The 15,453-nt window shown below is 53.3% G+C and overlaps 1 protein-coding gene across 2 annotated transcripts in view; it reads right to left on the bottom strand.

Annotated features, from left to right (window-relative positions):
• Positions 1 to 5,356: 5,356 nt before the first annotated feature.
• Ntn1 (netrin 1) overlaps positions 5,357 to 15,453 on the bottom strand; it is a 179,379-nt gene continuing 169,282 nt past the window's right edge. Inside the window, exon 7 of one of the 2 annotated variants that reach the window (XM_047545985.1) lies at positions 5,357 to 9,557. In XM_047545985.1, the coding sequence (XP_047401941.1) occupies positions 9,229 to 9,557 (329 nt within the window). In that variant the 3' untranslated portion in view covers positions 5,357 to 9,228. Of the gene's footprint in view, positions 9,558 to 9,626; positions 9,664 to 15,453 lie in introns of those variants that run through there. The other variant, XM_047545986.1, reaches the window with a different exon arrangement.

Genomic DNA, 15,453 nt, shown 5'->3' on the forward strand with positions numbered 1-15,453 from the left:
TCAGTAAAGGCACATAGCTCAGCAGCTTGAGAGCCACCTAGAACGCTGGCCCAGAGTGGCCCTTCTGGTTTTGAACTTGGTCTTTTTGATGCTGCTAGCCAGTGGGTCCCACAGGTAGTCCCCTCCTGACTTCCCCATGACTGCTAATAGATTCCAACCACCCCACAGTGTGCCGGGCATCCTGGGAGATGCCAAATTTGTAGGCAGTTTGTGACCTTGATGCCTGGTCCGCTTAGGGATGTTACACCCCCTGCAGGAAACAAGCAGACAGTTGTGTGTCTAGTGTGTCCAGGCAGTGAGGCTGGAGTGAGACTAGGATCGTGCAGAAGGGGTGGCCAAGCAGACGCCCATTACCCTGCCCCACATAAGTCACCCTCAGGGTTCAACACGCTTAGTGGCACTAGCTGCTGCTGCTTAGAGTGGTCCTGCTGGATTCTACTTTAGTAACTGCCTTCATCCCTGAAACCACCTTCTTTTTCATTTCCTCGGTGATAATGAACTCACTTTTCAATGTTGAAACATCTTCCTAAGCAGCCAGAATCCAGTCTGTTACTTGAGGGTTAGAACAGGGCGCTCAGGTGGTAAAGTACTGTGTAGGGTTTGAAGAAAGTCGTGCTGGTGGAGTCGGAGAGCGCTGCCTCCATCTGACTCCTGCGCTGGCTCTAAGAGCACGTGTGTGGGTGTCACAGAGCCTGGACTTGTGTGCATTTCTCAGAAAGACAGGATGCGGGGGTCAGCCTGTGAAGATACCAGGCCCTCAGGATGACTGAGTTAGGACACAGAAGACCAAGCATTGTGCCCTCTCCTCCCTGTGTGCAAAGCAGGATGAGCAGCTGGCCTTACTTTGCCTCCATGGCAGAAGGAGAAAGAATTAGGGTCAATTTCACAGCAGCTGCCAAAGCACATGAAATCTCTGAGGAGGGAATGAACCTGTGGTAGGGACTGGTGGGGGGTTCTCCTGTGAACTTCCTTAGGAGAATGTGACCTGTGTCCCTCTCTGGACAGAGACAGACACCAGGAAAAGTGCCATGGTGCAGTCTGGCATGATGTTATTTCCTGGGATCTTGAGACCACAGATTCCAGATGTGCAGGGAAGAGCTGGGAACAGACACCTGCTCAGCTCTGACCACCTCTTCTTGCTTCAGAACCCAGGCCAATGGGACAGCCACAGAGGTCCCTCTGGCAGAGGAAAAGGGGACTCTGGCAATGAAGTGTTCAGTCCAGAAGTGAACCCATCACCTCTTCTTTCAACTCACTGGCCAGAACTAGTTTTTTGGTCCTACTGCACCCCAGGGGATTAGGAAGGTTTTGGAAGGCAGCCTGAATATGCAGTGAACAGCGCCAGGATGACCGCACTCCTCACCAGCTCTGTGACCACAGATAGGTTCTTTTCTATGCCTCCATGTCCTCATCTAGAAAAAGGAGACGAGATCCCCCTGCCACCTGGTGGGGCTGCCATGAGCCCTGAGTTGCACGGAAGCACAGAGCTTCACTTGACTCAGCTGAGGAAAGGATTCTTCCTCTAACTCAGCTGAACCGAGTGGGCCAGATGGTCACCAAGTCCCGCTTTCAACCTAGTACAGCAGGACAAACGTGTGACAATGTGAGAGGGAGCCAGCCAGGAAAACACTCTCTTGTCAGTTTGGACCTTGGTGCCTACTGACCTCCCAAGGAGGCCGCGACCCTTGGAGAAGACCTATCAGAGTGACTGGGAGGTGTCCACACGGGAGCTGGCAAGGGGCCAGGAGGAGGAGGGGGATGGCCATGAGCATGGGCCATGCTTCAGGGACTGACAGTGAAGGGGAGGAGAGAAAGAGTAGGCTTGTTTCCATGGGTGTGTTCCTGGAGAGGGTCCTGCTGGACCCCAGGCCAAGGGCTTTGGGATGGTAACATGCCCCAGGATGTATTTCCTTGTCAGGGTGGGGTGGTTGCTAATGGATCACCTAATGGAAGACCAGGAATCCATGTCTTCCAGTCTGTGTGAAACCCCAAATCTGCACAAACAGCGTCTCCTTTCCCCCCCTGCCCCCTCTTTGGGACTCGGGAAAGGAGGCATTGACAGTCTATTTGACTTTCTCACCTCCTCTTGACTTGCTCAGCACGGAGTCCCGGCAACTCGTGGGGTGTCTTTGAACCAGAGCCATGGAGTCCTGGCTCAGTCACACTGAAAGGCCTTTTCAAGCAAAACACTGAGCTGATGTCTGCACACAGCAGCTTCTGTTCTTTTGGCTGAATGGGCTCTAGGCCCAGCCCCAGTGTTGCTAGCTGTGTGACCCTGGACCAGTTACTTCACTTCTCTGGATCCACAGTTTTGGGAGGGTAGAAGAAATGTTCCTAGGAAATTAAAGTGCAAGGACCTTCCATTCAGACCTTGAGCAATACAGACTGTAGAGGCTAGGGACATTCCACAAAGGGAGACCAGCTCCTTTAGCTTTCTTCAAGGCATGAATTTCTCATGTGAGACACCTGCTCTTACCAGGCTAGAAGTGGCAAGGTGACTGAGATGCAACACTTTTGGGGACCTGTTGTCTAAGACCCACCCTAGAGTAATGCGGCTCATGTAAAAGTAGCATTTTCCAGCATGGTTTGCAAAGCATAGTTCCCCCTTCCTCCTGCCAAAGTGTCAAGAACACATTCCCAGGTGACCTGAAGCAAAGGCTGTGAGATTGATTTGAGGCATCAGCCTTCACCCTGAGCATAAAGAAGAGTGGCAATCCAGGGCCAGAGCACCCAGCACCTCGGGTGCTTTTTAGTGAAAATAAACTTTATTTAAGATAACAGCCTAAGAATTGTTTAAGTTAGCCGATTATTAATTATAAGCATTTTAAGTCTGGATACCATATAAAGAAATCCAGATACCTGGGTATAGCTGGTACTTTCATTCCATTTAAACGTTGGGATTATTGATAACTGTACGAAACCTCAGCTGTCATCAGTCCAGGACCGTCTGCTGCTCTGAAGGCCTTCAGTGTTGGGATCACAGCCTCCACCTGGCCTCTGGAGATTTGATATGAAAAACCCTTGCCCTTTTCTCTGCTGCCTGCAGCCAATCAACCTGCCTGGGACGGTGCTCTCTCCTAAGCTCAGATCCCAAGAACTTTCCTTCCGTGGGGCTGCTGCAAAATTCCTGACTGCCCTTCAGCTTCCAGAACTGTCCATCTGGCTCTCCCCCGACCTGTCAAAGAGAACTGCCAGCAGCCAGCCACAGAGCTGCCTCTTCCCTCCTGGTGGAGAAGTGTGCCTCTGCCGCCTTACAGTCCTGTTTCCTTCTCCTTGGGTTCAGAGTTACACTGGCAGCTTTTTGCACAGACTAAAGATCTCTTACCTACTTGGATTTTCAAACCTAGCCCTGCTGATGTTAAAGGGCTTTCTCCCCTTATTTGAAAAGTGGGCCCAAACTACTCTTTCCTCTAATTGTACAATTTCACAGACTTCCTCCCAATTCCACGCCAGTAACAAAAGGCCTTGACCTCTTTCCAGAAATGACTCGCTGCCCCACCGAGTCTCCAGTTTGGTAAAGCAACAAGTTAATCCGTCTATATACTGTGTTTCTCACTGGTTCTTTCTTCCTTTCACTCCCCGTTTTTCTTGGCGCATTTCTTATATGTCTTTATTTGTCTTTATTTAGTCTTAAAAAGAGAACGGAAAGAGATGTCTGTTAACGAAATCTGAGACTGAGGGGTGTGTCTGCCATGAGTGGGCATCCCCATGCCAGACACTGTCCCTGGGAGACACAGGGATGAAGGGAGAGAGGGCCTCATGAACATATGAACCTCCCCAACTGCTGCTTGGACAGCCAGACAGATCTGTCCCTGGCAGCCCTCTGAGCTTTGGACTGAACTGGCCCTGGTCCCTGATGAGGACCACTCAGCTTCCTTTCATTTCATTTAGCATTCTAGTCTCTAAAATGGGCTTTTCCGAATGTCCTGGGCCAGTGCTTCACAGCAAACCAGCATATTTCCTGTATTGGGTGAGTTGCACAGACGTTGCCTCGTCGTGTCTCCAACCAGAGCAGAGGGCCCTGAAAGGCAGCAGGGCTGATCATGGTCCCCATTCTAATGTGTCTCTGATCAACAGTGTGCTTCTTGCAGGCTTGGGCCTGGGGCTGCAGGTAGCAGCCCAGGTCCTGGCTGTGATGGAGTCCCCAAAGAGACACAGCACACTGAGGCAGACAACTTGATGGACAGAAAAAAGGCACATCATGAAAGTTCTTGAGAACTGGATCTTTGACCTAAAATGACCAAAGCTGAGACTCCTTGACCTGTCCAGACATTGAAGTCCACCTCTTGTCTGCACCACCATCAAGCACTGTCAACAGGGACTCACTCCTAAGGTTGCGACACCTTGAGTGCATATGCCTACTGGCCCTGGCTTAGAACACAGCTCCTGGTCCTCGGAGCCTGCAGATCCCTGAGGTTGGCTGTAGTGGTGTCTTCAGGAGCAGCAGATAATGGCACCTTCAGCCAGCTCACCTCACAGCAAAGGTCAGCTTCCTGTGCCTTTGCAGGAAGAATTGCTAGAACCCCTATTGCTGAGGGGCCAGATCAGGTTGGTGGCTAAGCCTTGTCTTCAAAACAGCGGGCGCAGAAGTTATAGCTTCCTGGTGCTGATCAGCTCCACTTTGCATGGCAACACAACATGTTCCTAATGGCTGGATTGTTTATTTAATAAAGAGATCACAACCATGTGGAAGTTTAAATATAGCCTCTCTGAAACCCAGTGAGCTCAGCTCCTGGTGGCTGCATGGTGCTGGCATCGGCCCAGTCTCTGCTCTGCATGAAGCCTTCAGCAATGGCTGGAAAGAGTCTGTTGCAAAATTCCTTGAGTTTCACCAGTTCTGTCTAGTTCCTTTTGAGTCTCTACTTGGCTTTTAATAGAAAAAACTGGATATGTAAAAGAAGATTTGCAGGTTCTGAATCAAACAGGTAAGGACAAAGGTGGCTCCCCACCCCACTGCTACATATGGGTACATGAGAGGGAACCCCCTTTTCTCCATACCCTGGGTTCCTCCCCATCCAGGAGTTCCAGGAAGTGGCAAGGATCCATCCCAGGGGTGGGAACTTGGGGACATAAACAGACCATTGCATATGAGAGGCTTTTCAGCTTAATAGTGTTCACAGCCAGCAAACCCCCAGAACTTTCTAAGCAAACTGCCTTTTTTCAATATTTAGGGCTCTTTGTTTTTTTTTTTTTTTTTGTTTTTTTTTTTTTTAAAAAGCCCCTGGGCTGTCTTGCTGGGGAGTTCTGGGGCAAAAGACCATATTCCTTAAGTTGTCAGAAGATTCCATCCTTCTCCTGCCTGCCCACATGCCCACCACCCATAACTCAGGCCACCAAGAAAGAATGGGAGACAGAACAGTATACAAGAGTTTATTTAATGATATCTGAATTTAGTTCTATCATGTGGGGCCCACGTTACAAGTTCCATCTGGGTCCATTACAGCTCTAACAAAAAAAAAAAAAAAAAGCTTTAAAAAAATCCACAACTCTTTCCATGTCATTAAATATATTCATATATAATAACCATAATATATTAGTATGCATTGGAAAGGAACACTGACCCAAACAATATGTCATGGTCACAACTAAACATTTACAATTCTGAGTGAACAGAAATCCGCAACACAGGAGGGAGTTGAGGGAGAGTGGGAAGTGCATTTGGGAGTAGGGAAGGGATGTCCAATGACACAAGGAGGGGGGCTGGCTTGTTCTGGGCAGGGACAAGGCCCCAAAAGGTCAGTTTTGATACCCCTGGGGTATGGCATGGCTGCAGCCCATGAGAGTATGTGTCCATGAACTGTGGTCCAGTGGCCCATCCATGAGTCTAATTTGTCCATGCTCTTGGCTCTGGGAATTTGTGGGGAGGGGGGGGTCCTTTAAGTGTTGAGACCCTAAAGGAACCATTTCCTAGTCCCTAAGGGTCTCTCCTTGATTTCAGTCTCATTCCAAACTGGGCAGTTCCAAGGAAGTCTGTACCCATCTCCCGCATGCTAACTATGGAGACAGAGTCTCTGGGCTTTCACTCCAGGTGTCCCTCCTGTTCAAGGAAACCTAAGGTTGTCACTTCCTGTTCCACCTTGCAAGGTCAGAAGCTGAGGACAAAGGCCATACACAGCTTGCAGGTACACTGGGCAGGGGAGGGACAGCCCCGTTACCTTCCCCCTTCCACAGTGTCAGGAAAGCAGGCAGCTCTCAGGACCAGACCACCCACCTGGTTAAAAAAAAAGGACCATTGGGGGAGCTGTTTTAAGAACAAAATAAGGACTAACCTGGTATGTTTTTCTTCGAACACCTACATATCACGATTCTGGTTAATACACTCTTCAAGTCTAGGTCCGTTTTACATCCCTTCCTAACTGTACAAACTGGAACACCTCAATTCCTATTTCCCTCTCCTCCCTGGGTGTGGGACGGGGTGGAAGAGGGATGCTGTCCTGAAGCTGGGCCCCCTCTGTGGAGGTCAGAGACAGAGTAGTGATGGACTGGGTTCTGGCGGGTCCGTGAGCTAGGAAGGCAGCCTGTGACAACTGATGCAATCCCAATGGTGTCCTTGTTCCTGATCTGGTCACCCTGACAGAGTCCCCAAGGGCTAGGCCACTGGGTGGATGGCCTAGGCCCTGGGGAGGATGGTGGCTGAGCTGGGGGGCGACACTGGTTGGACTTTCAGCAAGCTGCCTTGTTGCTTGGCAGGCGTCTGGTTCCGCTGCCGAGCGGGCCTAGGACCACTAGTGCAAGAGACTCAGCCCGGGTGGGATGCAGGCGAGGCTGCCATAGCCCTCTGGGTAGCGGGGAAGCTGTGCTGGTGGAGATAAAAACAATTTCCTGGGAACACGGTGCCTCCTGCTAGCGGCACTCATCAGCCCATGCTGGACCGCAGTGCCTGGAGAGGTCCTTGCCCCCCAGCTGTGGAACTGAGATGCAGGGAAGCCAAACGCCCTTTGCAGGGCAGATCTACCTTCTCCCTGGCCTGGAGGTGCCTCTGCCAGTCTCTCCTGGAATCCCACCTGCACTTGGAGCAGGAAAAACCACCTTTCTAGAACTATGGGGGAGATGAAGACTGCCTTGCTGGGGCTTCCTGAGGCTGTCCTCATTCCCTGCTACACTCACCACTCTGAAAATGTCACTGTACCTGTCACCTGTCCTCTTCTCTAGGCTACATTGAGGTCTTCCAGAGGCAGCTGCTAGGGTCTGTGGCAACTCAGCCTTGGGCGCCCCTCACAGCCTGCTTCAGGGACAGCTGGGAAGTTGCAGGGTAGAGAGTAGCCAGGCGCAGCACAGCCCATGGTCAGAAAGCCTGGTTCTGGGATCTGAGTCCCGGTGCTGCCACATGTTTGCTGTGTAACTTTGGTCACACACATGCCAGTTTCCCTGTTGGTGAAAATGGGGACAAGAGACCCTGTTCCAGGGGGTTGTCATGAGGACAGGCTGGGAACATGAAGGTAAAGTGCCTGGCACACAGCAGGTGCTCAGTAAATGGCAGTGGTGATGCGGGCAGAAGCGGGCAGAAGCGGGGGAAGGAAAGGGAAGCCAAATCGCCAAGGAAGCGAGCTTCATCCTTGCTATGGCCCTGTTGAGCAGCCAGCCTCTGGCAGGGAAAATAAAACCAATTTCCTAACTGAGAGGAGAGCCAGGCCACTCATCCCGTTGCCCAGGGTGAGGATGGGGGCCAGAAGCCCCAGGGCAGTGCAGAGCTCAGGAAGGCAGGGAGCCGAGAGGCCCCAGAGCACAGGAGGCGACCAGACCCAAAAGTCTGGGGCTACCTACTTGAGGACAGTCTCTAGGAGGCTTTGGGAAGGAGGGCTGGGCCCAGTGGAAGGCACAGGGGTCTACAAAAAGAGGACAGTCAGAAAGGAGGTGAAGCACTGTCCAGGTTAGACCAAGACAGCTGTGCGGGCAGCCCAGAGCCACCTGGGGTAGCCACTGCAGGCTTCTTAGCCTAGTAGCCTCGTCTCTTCCCTTAGGAACCAACAGTGCAGGCAGAGCAGGAAGTGGTTGTTGCCAACAGGTGCCCAGGAACAGGCCATTCCTGGCCCTGGTGCCTATGACTTGGGCACTTTGGCTGAGCCAATGAGCCATGTCCTGACTCAAGCAAGCCCTGTCCCCCAAGCCCAGCCCAACTGCCTTTGCAGCCGGCATACCCATCCAGGCCCTCTCCAGCTGTTGACACTGCTGAGGGGCCTTGTGGGAGCTGATGTCATTACACAAATAGTGTCATTGCTGTAAACTCAGCCAGTGCTCCTTCCCCCTCCCCTGGAAAATGTCATAAAAGGGGCTGGTTCCAAGTTTCCAAAAAGGAAACTCTCTGGGAGGTTTTTCATTTGCACTGCCTCCTCCCCCAGGCAGCTCCAGCAGGAGGCAGTGACCACCCGGCTTGGGCTTCTCAAGGGGGTCCTTGGGCCCGCTACCCTCTGGATGGGCCAGAACCCTGCGCCAGCCCCTGGCCAGGCAGGGCAGGCACCAGCAGGGGCCTTTTCTCCCTACATATGGTGAATGGCCCCAATCCCCATCCCACCCCAGGACCAACCCAGCAGGTGGCCGTGGAGACCAGAGGCCCCATGAAGAATGCTGGCTAGACAGGCTGCTTCCCCCTCCCCCGTGCCATCCCTGCCCTTCAGATGGGGTCCAGGTTTTCACAGCTAGGAGTCCTGTGGGAATTCCTAGACAGCAAAGGGTCAGGGAGAAAGGAGGAGGTTTTGTCTTTTGTGTTTCTGGTGGTGGTTTGGTTGGGCTTGCTCAGGGCCTCTGCCCAGGCTGCTCGCCGGAAATCTCAGTTCTCCTCACGCCCCCTTCTCCACTACCAACAACGACATGCGTCTGCGGCCCCACCTGTGCCATTCTGTGCTGCCCCTCAGGCCCCAGGGCAGGATGACCCCAGCCCCTCCATGGTGACCCCTCCTAGCCCTAGGGAAGCGCATCTCTGCTCTGGAAGGAGCCCTGTGAGGTAGCTACGTCTGTCTGGTCCTCATTTCTCCAGGGCCTGGCCTGCTGCGCACCCTGCCCTGAGTGTGCATGCACGTGGCTCCCGCTAGGGGCGCATAGGGCGGGGCTGGGGGAGGGGCCACTGAGGGCCCCGCCCCCGCTGCAGCCCTGCCCCCACCCTCCCCCCTCCTGGGAAAGCCCTCCCTGGCCAAGTCCACCACAGCAGCTGCCAGCTGCACGTGGTCAGCTCACGCTTGGCCGGGCCTTGGCGCCCCGCGGTCCCAAGCCCAGCGCGCTGCCGCCTCAGCGTTAGGCCTTCTTGCACTTGCCCTTCTTCTCACGCTGCTGGAACTTGCGCAGCCGCCGCGCCCACGTGTCCCGCCACTGGATCACCAGGCTACTCTTGTCCGCCACGATGCCACTCTGGTCGGGTGAGTCCTCGGCATTGCCCAGCAGTAGGTACTTCTTGAGGGGCTTGATTTTGGGGCACTTGCAGGCGATGTCACGCGAGCGGATCCACAGGCTCTGGTCACCACGGCGGATGCGGCTGGTGCCTTGCTTGTACACAGAGATGATGTTCACCGTGAACTTCCACCAGTCCCCTGCCTTGTCTGCCTTCAAAATGTGGATCTGGACAGCTGCAAAAAAGCACAGGCAGGCCGGTGGGCCATGGCAGGAAGTGCAGCCAAGGTTCCCAGCTTCTGGGGCCAGGTTGGTCCTACCTGCTCCTCCCTCTCCAAGAACCTGGAGAAAAGGAAACGGAGACCCAGAGCTGGGAAATGATTGTAAAGGATACTCCAAGGGACAATGGGCAGGTAGTAGTAAAACTGATCCTGACCCCACCTACTGATACCTGGCCAAGGCCACTGCTCCAAGTCTGACCTACTGCCTATTTTGAAGGCAAAGACTGCCTATGGGGATAGGTCCCCTCTTGGCCATTGCTTTGGTCCTATGTCTAGCAAGGCCAGGGGAAGCCTACGAGAAATTACTATGCCCCCAGCACGCTGGACAAGGTCCATCTGCCCAGAGCAGGGCCCTCAGTGACAGTGCAGGCCACTCCCCACAGGCTGGAGGAATCCTCCTCCTAGGTCTGCACCTCCAAAGGCCACAATCACTTAACACCAAGCCTCATGACACCCTGGATCACTTTTGATTTCTCAGAAGTCTCAGCAGAACATCATGGGGTCCCAATACCTAATACTAAAGATAATCTGCTTTTGGGCAACCATAGACAAGTGCCTTTTCTAGAGTCCTGAGTCCTGATAACACCCACCTTCTGTGCCACTATCCCTGCTAGGCTGCCTTCCTCCATTCCTCTGAGTCTCTCAAGTTCCTCAGGCCATTCTTCCTCCCAGTTACCTGATACAGGGGTTAAGTGGGAGTTTGCATCAGAATCCCCTCAATGGCTTCCAAAATCACAAGCTATGTCCTCCCAAGTTTATGACTGATCAGAGGTAGGTGGGGCCCCAGAAAACCCATTTTCCACATATTTCCAGGGGGCACTGATGCTGATGAGCCACTAGACAGGAAGCATCAGTGCCCTAGAGCATGGTTATAGATGTCACTTCTGTAGGACAATAAGAGCTATTTTAGAAATAGGAGGAAATGCTGTTTTAAAAAATTCCATATTATGTACAACCAGAAGAATGAGATGTTATACTCCATTTATTATGATGTGTCAAAATGCATTCAACTGTCATGTATAACTAATTAGAACTAAAAAAAAATTTTTAAAGCAGCCATGGGCAATACACAAATGAACAAAGCCATGTCCCAATAAAACTTTATTTATAGACAATGAAAAAACAAAAGAGGAAAACTTTGCTCAAATAAGTTTGTGAAGCACCAGGTTAAACCAAGTCAAGGGGTTTCCTCATTGCAGGACTTTTCTACCAAACGTGTGGAACTGTTTCCCAAACAACTCTGAGGAGCCCTGTGGATCACGTTTCCTGTTCCAGGGTCTTGGAGAAGCCCTCAGCTGTACTTGCCTTCCTGCCAGGGAAACTTGGCCAACTTCCTTGTCCCCACTTTCCCTTGCTGAGCTTCATCCCACTGAGCAGAAGAGTCTGTCTCTTGGGCCAGGCTTTAGATAACCCCGGCCACCGAGTGCACTTGAACCCTCCTGAGAAAGGGCAACAATTCAAAGAAAGTAAGACACAGGCAGGCTCTGGCTCCGGCTCCAGCAACCATGAGAGCACATCCCCAGGGAAGGCCCAGCGTTCATCACCTTCCCATCGATGGCTGCAGGCAGCAGGGCCCACCCAGAGGTCTGCCTAGCCTCCCACACTGGCTGACTTCTCTCAGGGTCTCGGAGACCATTCAGCCACCTTTGCTCCCAGGGGACCTCTCAACTCCTGTCCCATGCCCACGCTTGGCCCACGGGAATGGGGAGGGGCAAGGATGGCTGGGTACAGGGGAGCACCAAATGCCATCCAGTTCAATCCTCCTGGAAGGAGGGAAGTGGCAGATTTTCCCATATTTTCATTTCAGTTGTTCCTGGGCATCCTGAACTTTGCACTCCAGTCTGAGGGCTCCAAAGAATAGCTGCCATGGCAACCGTTTCCATGTTTTTGTCACCAAGGTTCTCAACACTCAGTGTGAACTCTGAGGGTGGGGGTTGGGGGAGCCCTCCAACACAGACAAGTGGCTGGGCTGTGTGTATTTGACTGTGCAGACGAAGGTCACCGTGGCAACTGAGTGCCCCTCAGCTAAGCGATGGGGGAGCCATCCCCGACGTCCCTAAGAGCCCCGGTTTCCTCTCACCAGGACTGAGCTGAATACAGAATGAGCCTCCCTAGGGATATGGCTATTTCCCTGCATGGCACCTCAGACCTCTGGCCTGGCCACAGTTCCTCCCACCAGGCATGGACTGGGCTGGGCTGGGCTGGTCCAACCAGGATGCTGCAGAGGCATCTTTGCCTGGGGCCCCTAAAAGATGCAGTTCTGATCCCAGGCCCCGATCAACTGGCGATATGGGCTGAATTATGCACACCACCAGTTCACTGAAGCCCTGTTCCTGTCCTTCAGAGAGTGACTACACTTGGAGACCGGGTCCTTACAAAGGTAATTAAGATGAGGTCATGAGGGTGGGCCCTGATCCAATATGACTGGTATTCTTGTAAGATTGTAGGGCACAGATACAGGGAAAACCACCTGAGGACACTACATGAAAGCGGCCATCTACAAACCAAGGAGTAAGGCCTCAGAAGAAAACAGCTCTGCTGACACCTTGAATCTTGAGAAAATAAATCTGTTGTTTGTCACTCAGTGTGTGGCACCTTGTTCTGGCAGCCTAAGAATGAATGAATTTCAAAGACTCTGGGTGTTGGGCCTCAGCCCAGGGCAGGCAACTTTGCTGAGGAGAGGCGAGAGGAAGGGCCGGCTAGACAAGGTCTAGCCTTGGACTGGTGCAGGGGGTGGGGGGTTCTTACTTCCTGAAGACCTGCAAGCCTTTCAGAGCAGAAGGCTGACAAGCTCTCCCCTCCCCGGCCTCTGAGCTGCTCTCTCCCACCATTAAGTGTCCTAGAAAACCCAGCAGGGCATCCAAAGCACCTCCCAAACCCACACTCTCCAGACAAGACCTGAAGGGCCTGAAGGACATGTTTAACACTGAGGACCAAGGCCTGGGGACACCTCACTATCCTCAAGAATCCACAGAGAGCAATGGACGCTGGTCACTGGCCTCTGTCCTCCTTCCACCCCTAGCAGATCCCAGCTACTCCCTGGGTGGGAGCTGCCCCGACTGTAGGGTGAGACAGCACAGGCCCAGGGGCAGGGGAGGGTGGTGGTAGGATTCATGTGATTATGCTGGAAAAACTCCACATTTCCGCTGCCCTTGGCAACGCCTCTGCACATTACACAGCCCACCAAGTATGAGCTGCACACGCGGTGCACGGGCCAAGTCCCCGCAGTGCACACACCACTGAAAATATTCAAAATACACATTGCAAGGGTGACCTCAAGCAGACCTGCTCCACACGCGCCCTCACAGCCACATGGCACACCACCAGGGTGGCTGCCACCCCAACCAGCTGGTTCAGAGCAGGGATTAGCCAGGGTCATTGAGCTGCATGAGCCTGGGGTCCCCATCAACCCAGATGTGCCTATGACATCACCCATTCAGAGGACTGGGCACTGTGAGCTTCAGGCAGCTCTGCCCATCCCAGGCCCATGGCTTCTTATACCCCACTCTTCATGTCAGTGTCCCTCCCAAATCCCTGTATCGGAACCTAATATCCAACGTGAGTATTAAAAGGTGGGTCACTGGGAAGCGACTAAGTTATAAGGCTCCACCCTCATGGGCAGGGCTAGTGCCCTTAAAAAAGAGGATCGAGTGATGCCCCACCCCTCCTACCACATGAGGCCTGGCGACGAGGTGACGTCTTTGAAGCAGAGAGCAAGCCCTCACCAGATAACGACTCTGCTGGCACCTTGATCTGGGACCTCCCAGCCTCAGGATTATGAGCAATAAATTTCTATGGTTTGTAATTACCCAGTCTAATTAATTTTGTTACCGCGGCCCTAATGGACTGACACACAGGGAAACACCGCAGGCCATCAGCCTTGGCCTCCCACTATCTTCTCACTGATGTCCTAAAAGTTGTCCTCAACAAGACCAGCACCTCTGGTGAGGAGCCCCCACCCTCTGATCAGAAAGGTGAGATGAGATGAACCTCAGGAAGGCAGACCACGAAATCAGCTGAGGGAGACGTGGGACTGCTCCTCAGTGACGGCTAGCTGACAGGAAGTGGGTAGAGCCATAAGGCAGTAGAGACAGGAAGAGTCCTGAGGCAGATGCTGGCAGGGACCCCCACTGGCTGGTTCTTCTGGCCCCACTATAAACAAGAAACGGCTCTATCTGAGGGCTGCAAATCTCCCCTCCCCTGCTCCAAGTCCTGGCTCACAAAGGCACAGTGGCACACACCTGTAATCCCAGTGGCCCAGGAGGCTAAGACAGGAGGATTGTGAATTCAAAGCCAACCTCAGCAAAAGTGAGGCACTAAGCAACTCAGGGAGATCTTGTCTCTAAATTTAAAATACAAAATAGGAATGTGGCTTACTGGTTGAGTGCCTCTGAGTCCAATCCCTGGTACCCTCCAAAAAATAAAATAAAATAAGGGCTCCGCTCTAGCAATTATTAGTGAGCTGGTGTGCTTTTCTGTGGCACAGACAAAATCAGGGCTGGTAAGTTGGACCTGGAACCCTTTAGGCTGAAGAAGCTGACCGGTTGGGCTGACTGCAGGCCCAGGGAAGAAGCAGCACTGCAGGCGGGAGGAGAGGCCGAGGAAGAGCAAGGAGAGAGGGCGGGCAGACTCGAGCGAGAGCCAGAGTTGGCCTCCATAGTCTGGGCCAGGGGTCAAGCTGCTCCCTCAGCAATTTGAGGGTTCACAGGAAGGGCTTTCTCAGCCACCAGGGCAGAGCCTACCACAAGGACTCCTGGGCCCTAATTCAGGCCTGTCGCTCTGGCTAGCAGAGGTACCCCTTTACTCTGTCCCTTAGCAGAGGCCCTGCTGTGGCTCCAGGGCATGAGAAGGAGGCTAAGGGCTGGGCCCACGGGGAGCCAGACTTGAAGGGCAGCTTGTGCTGCTCCTGGCCGAGAAGGGGGTGGCTAGGAATTAGGCCCAGGGCAGGCGGGGTGCCTTGAGCTGCTTCCCTTTTAGACAAAGTAGGGGCAGAATTCAACTTGCTGCCTGCCCCACCCCTCACTGCAGTGCGAGGCACCAACATGTCCTTCCACGTGTTGGAAGCAGAGGGTGCCTCGACCTCCCTAGAGTCCCAGCATTGGGGAAATTCCAGGACATCAAAGGCAACTTCAGAAGTAGGGAGCTCCAGGTCACATCCTGTACTTGAATTCCTCCAAAGTGGGGGACTTGCTGCCCCATGGCAGCCCTGTCCTCTGCCCAGAGCTCACTCAAAAACCTGTTTGCCTCTCTTCCTGGCTCCAGTCCAGGGCCTGTGAGCTCCAGGCCTTCCAAACCTGGCATTGCCACCACCCTTGGAGCTAACCAATGCCTCTGAGGTTTCGCTCCTGACCTGGGCCAAGTCCAAGGCCAAGCTGCATGGATGAGAAAGATGCTGCTCAGTCACATGCCTGCTGGGAACTGATCCTTAGAGGAAAGGGCCCAGCTCTGGTTAAACCACCTGCTGGACAAACCATGGGGGAGAGGAATGGCTGCTGGCTGCCCCCCTTTCCCCTGACAAGGCCTGAGTGCATGGGCCGCTCGGAGGTCTCCTAGATTTATGGGCTGTCCAGGTGGGCCTCCAGGGGTCTCTGAGTAGCTGCCCCTCCCAAGGAGGCTTGGGTGGTCGACCCTTGCTTCCCAGCCCAGCCTGTTGGGTGGGTCTAGCTTGGGAAGGCTTGTCACCCATCTGCCCAAAAACAGTGGCCAGGATGAGTGGGGGAGGACACTAACCCCACAGAAACCATTAAAGCCATGCAGCCCCGTAAATCTCTCAGTTCAGAAAACAAGTCATGAGCCACAGCTGCTTTCATAAAATGCAGCTCTGACCACACTTCCTGGTCTAGCCAAGCTT

This window comes from Sciurus carolinensis, chromosome 3 (assembly GCF_902686445.1).
Source record: "Sciurus carolinensis chromosome 3, mSciCar1.2, whole genome shotgun sequence".
Taxonomy (NCBI): domain Eukaryota; kingdom Metazoa; phylum Chordata; class Mammalia; order Rodentia; family Sciuridae; genus Sciurus; species Sciurus carolinensis.